Raw genomic sequence first — 3,537 nt, 5'->3', positions numbered from 1 at the left:
TTTCGTAAAAATAATAATTTTAATTTTCTTGGACACTATCCAAGGCTGCAATAGTCCCAACTGGTTGATCAAGAAAATACACCAATGATCATTCTCAAGGCATCCCAAGCTTCACCCACCATTGGAGGTTGGTCAAAAGCAGCGTGTGACCTTGGTGTATGGAAACCTGACGTTGGCTTAGATATTGGGGGTAAACTAATAAAAGTAGGTCTAGAAGAAAGGCCTGGAGTTATGGCACTGATAATTCATTGTGCGACCTTAAATTTTCAACTTAAAAAAATTATATATATTATATAATATATAAATATAATACAAACATCTCATTAAAATATCAAGACCATTACTCAATTATTAACTTCCATTTGTAAGACATTTGGCTTAAGGGAACCACATAAAAAGCCTATAAATATCTGAAACTCCCCAATGAAAAATGAAATGAATAGGCGATAACCTATGGTAAATGCACATGGGGAGAATGTTGCACTCAATTTTCTTTTTTTTTTTTGAAATAAATGTTGCACTCAAATTAGATTTTAAATATTTGCCTTTAATCAATAAACTAAAGCTTGTTCACTTAAAAATATTTAAGTTTATGAAAATAATTTATATTAGGACTATCTTAAAAATTAAATATTTTTTAAAAATAATATAAGTAATTAAAATAATTTTTTTTAAAATTTACACATTTTTTATTACTAAAGATTCAATGCTATATGATTTTTACTTTTAAAAGATGCATAATATGAAATAGAAAATAATTTAAAATAAATGACATTTTTATTTTTTATATGTATTTAGTTTCTAGACTGTAGATTTTTTTTCATTTTAATTTTTTTATTTTATGTTATACAATTTTTTAAAATGTAATCCGAATAATAATTGATCTATCATATTTTTAAATTTTGTCAGTGATGTATCAAGTTTCTTCACTGTTGTTTCAATATCAATCAAAATGATCATTCCCAAAATCAGAAAATCTATAAACAATCTTTGGATGAGGTAAAATATCTTCAAATAATAATTCTTAGACCATAATTTAGAAAAAAATATTTATTTAATGTGAAACAGATAAATGTGCTAAATATTAAAAAGGTAAAGATATTTTTTTCTCATTGGTTAATGTGAGACTAACAGGATCCCATAACCGCGGGATACGATGAAACCGACGGATGATCTGTAATGACACTACAATGCATGCAAATATCAACTAACAATATTGAAGGGATTCGTTTTGCGTTAAAAGTCAAACCCTAAGGGGCAGCTAAGCTAGCAGTTCCATAAAAACATAAATTAACAATTATTACATGCATCGTAAACCTTCTCGAAGAAGGCCCCTGCTTGTTCTTCTCCCATTTCAATCCTCAAACTCCATTCAAAATCAATACGCACGATTTGCACCAATCTTAAGTTATATAAATGCCAACCCAGAACACTATAATTCACAAGCATAAATTATTAATTAATTCTAAATATATATATTTTTATATGGAGTATATTTCAAAATATACTCTGTAAAGGGATGAATGAACTTTGTGACTAATATGAAGATTATTAAAGATATATACTATTGCAGCCAATATACTTTAAATTGGTGCCAGCACGAATTGATGAATCTCGAATCTCTGGCTATATATATAGGTAACAGGAGGTATGTTTAATGTAGCAAAGGGATATATTTAACTTAAAGAGGGTTTGAGCAGCCAGAAGAGCTAAATAAGAAGATGGCCCGAAATGGAATTGTTGAAGATGAAGAAAACAACTTTACTCATAATAGAGTCCTGCCTGTAGCCTCTACTCCAACGTAATTATGTAACAAGTTTGGTTTGCTTCATTTTGAGGACTAAATTATGTTTATGTCAAGCTAACCTTTCTTTCATTTTTGCAGGCCGGGGCAAATTAAGGAGGAATCTGATGCAAAAGTGTTTTTGTCTGCTAAGGTGTTAGGCCTTGAACAGCTGTTGTCCTTGGAGGTTAGTGTGAGAGGAATTTTATTTAGTGTCATCGAGATAAAATTCTAAAATTTTGGTGGTTAAAAAATGGCTTAAGTTAAATTTTTGATCTTTTTAAAAGAATAAAAAATACAATTTTTTATTTAATTTTGGGAGGGACTTAGAAAAATTTTCTCAAGGTGAAGCCACCCATAGCCATTAACTCAGAGATTGCTAGATATTTTTGTGAAGTTGCTTCGCTTGCATTGCTAACAAGCAAACTGGTGTTGGATTATAGGTATGGAGAGCTTCATTGGCAGAGCTTCTTGGGACAGCAGTGCTGGTTTTTGCATTGGACACCATAGTTATCTCCACATTGCAGACCGAAACAAAGACACCCAACCTTGTAATGTCGGTCCTAATCGCCTTTGTCGTTGCAGTTCTCCTGCTTGCTACCTACCCCATCTCCGGAGGCCATATCAATCCGATTGTTACCTTTGCTGCTTTACTTACCGGCCTGATTTCCATTTCCAAAGCTGCCATATACATTTTGGCCCAATGTGTCGGTGGCATACTAGGTTCACTAGCACTCAAAGCTGTGGTTAATAGCGCCATTGAACGAACGTATTCGCTAGCAGGATGCACCGTGACTATTGTCGTACCAGGTACCGATGGACCAACTGTGATTGGCATGGGGAACAGCCAGGCCCTTTGGCTTGAGATAATCTGTTCCTTTGTGTTCCTTTTCGCTTCAGTATGGATGGCTTTTGATCGTCGCCAAGCAAAGGCCGTGGGACGAGTAATAATCTGCATTATCTTAGGAGTAGTATTGGGTCTTCTAGTGTTCATTTCAACCACAGTTACTGCCACAAAAGGCTATGGTGGTGCTGGGCTGAACCCAGCAAGATGCTTCGGTCCAGCAGTCGTAAGAGGAGGCCACCTTTGGAATGGACACTGGATATTTTGGATTGGACCGACTATTGGGTGCGTGGCTTTCGCTCTGTATGTTAAAATGATTCCACGTGAGCATACTCATAGTTACTAAGAAAATGAACAACATAATTACTTGGTTGTAATTGTGAATTGTTGTTGTTGGAAAAATATGTTATTTCGCATATCTTATCCTGAAATATATATATTACCTCCAAAACGTAATAATAAGACGGCATATGGCTCTTTTGTATTTTAAATTTGTATACAAACTAATAAGAATTTAATCATTGTTGTTGATTGATGATGACGACTTTCTTTGTAGAAAAATTCGTCCCAAATTGAATTACATATTTGCATGTTTTACTGAATTGCACAGAAAGAACATAAGCTAGTCGTAAATTTCTTCATTATACCAAAATGGATTGTCCATTTTATTGTGTTTGTAGTAAATATGAGATACGCGTATTAGGAAATCAGGATCATGGCTGCAAAAGCGAAGAGGAAGATTCAAGGGGCTCATGTAGTACACAGTTTGAAGAAACTGAGATGGGATTGTCCCCTAACTGCAGCATGATGGTCCATAAGATCGCTGTCAACAGTTTCTTGAACTCATCTTCTTTAACCATCTTCCCATCATCCGAATACATCTTGTTGAAAACATCAGCCACAACCTTGT

The 3,537-nt window shown here is 33.9% G+C and overlaps 1 protein-coding gene across 1 annotated transcript; it reads left to right on the top strand.

Moving 5' to 3' along the window:
- The first annotated feature begins 1,654 nt into the window (after positions 1–1,654).
- LOC107917605 (aquaporin AQPAn.G) lies at positions 1,655–3,162 on the top strand. The gene is made up of 3 exons (XM_016846926.2): positions 1,655–1,801; positions 1,886–1,970; positions 2,227–3,162. The coding sequence occupies exons 1-3, from the start codon at positions 1,722–1,724 to the stop codon at positions 2,971–2,973; spliced, it is 912 nt and encodes a 303-aa protein (XP_016702415.1). The 5' UTR covers positions 1,655–1,721; the 3' UTR covers positions 2,974–3,162.
- Positions 3,163–3,537: the final 375 nt, after the last annotated feature.

This window comes from Gossypium hirsutum, chromosome A01 (assembly GCF_007990345.1).
Source record: "Gossypium hirsutum isolate 1008001.06 chromosome A01, Gossypium_hirsutum_v2.1, whole genome shotgun sequence".
In the NCBI taxonomy this organism is placed as follows: domain Eukaryota; kingdom Viridiplantae; phylum Streptophyta; class Magnoliopsida; order Malvales; family Malvaceae; genus Gossypium; species Gossypium hirsutum.
The sequence above is the reverse complement of the archived record's forward strand: the minus strand, read 5'-3'. Positions and strand labels throughout refer to the sequence as shown.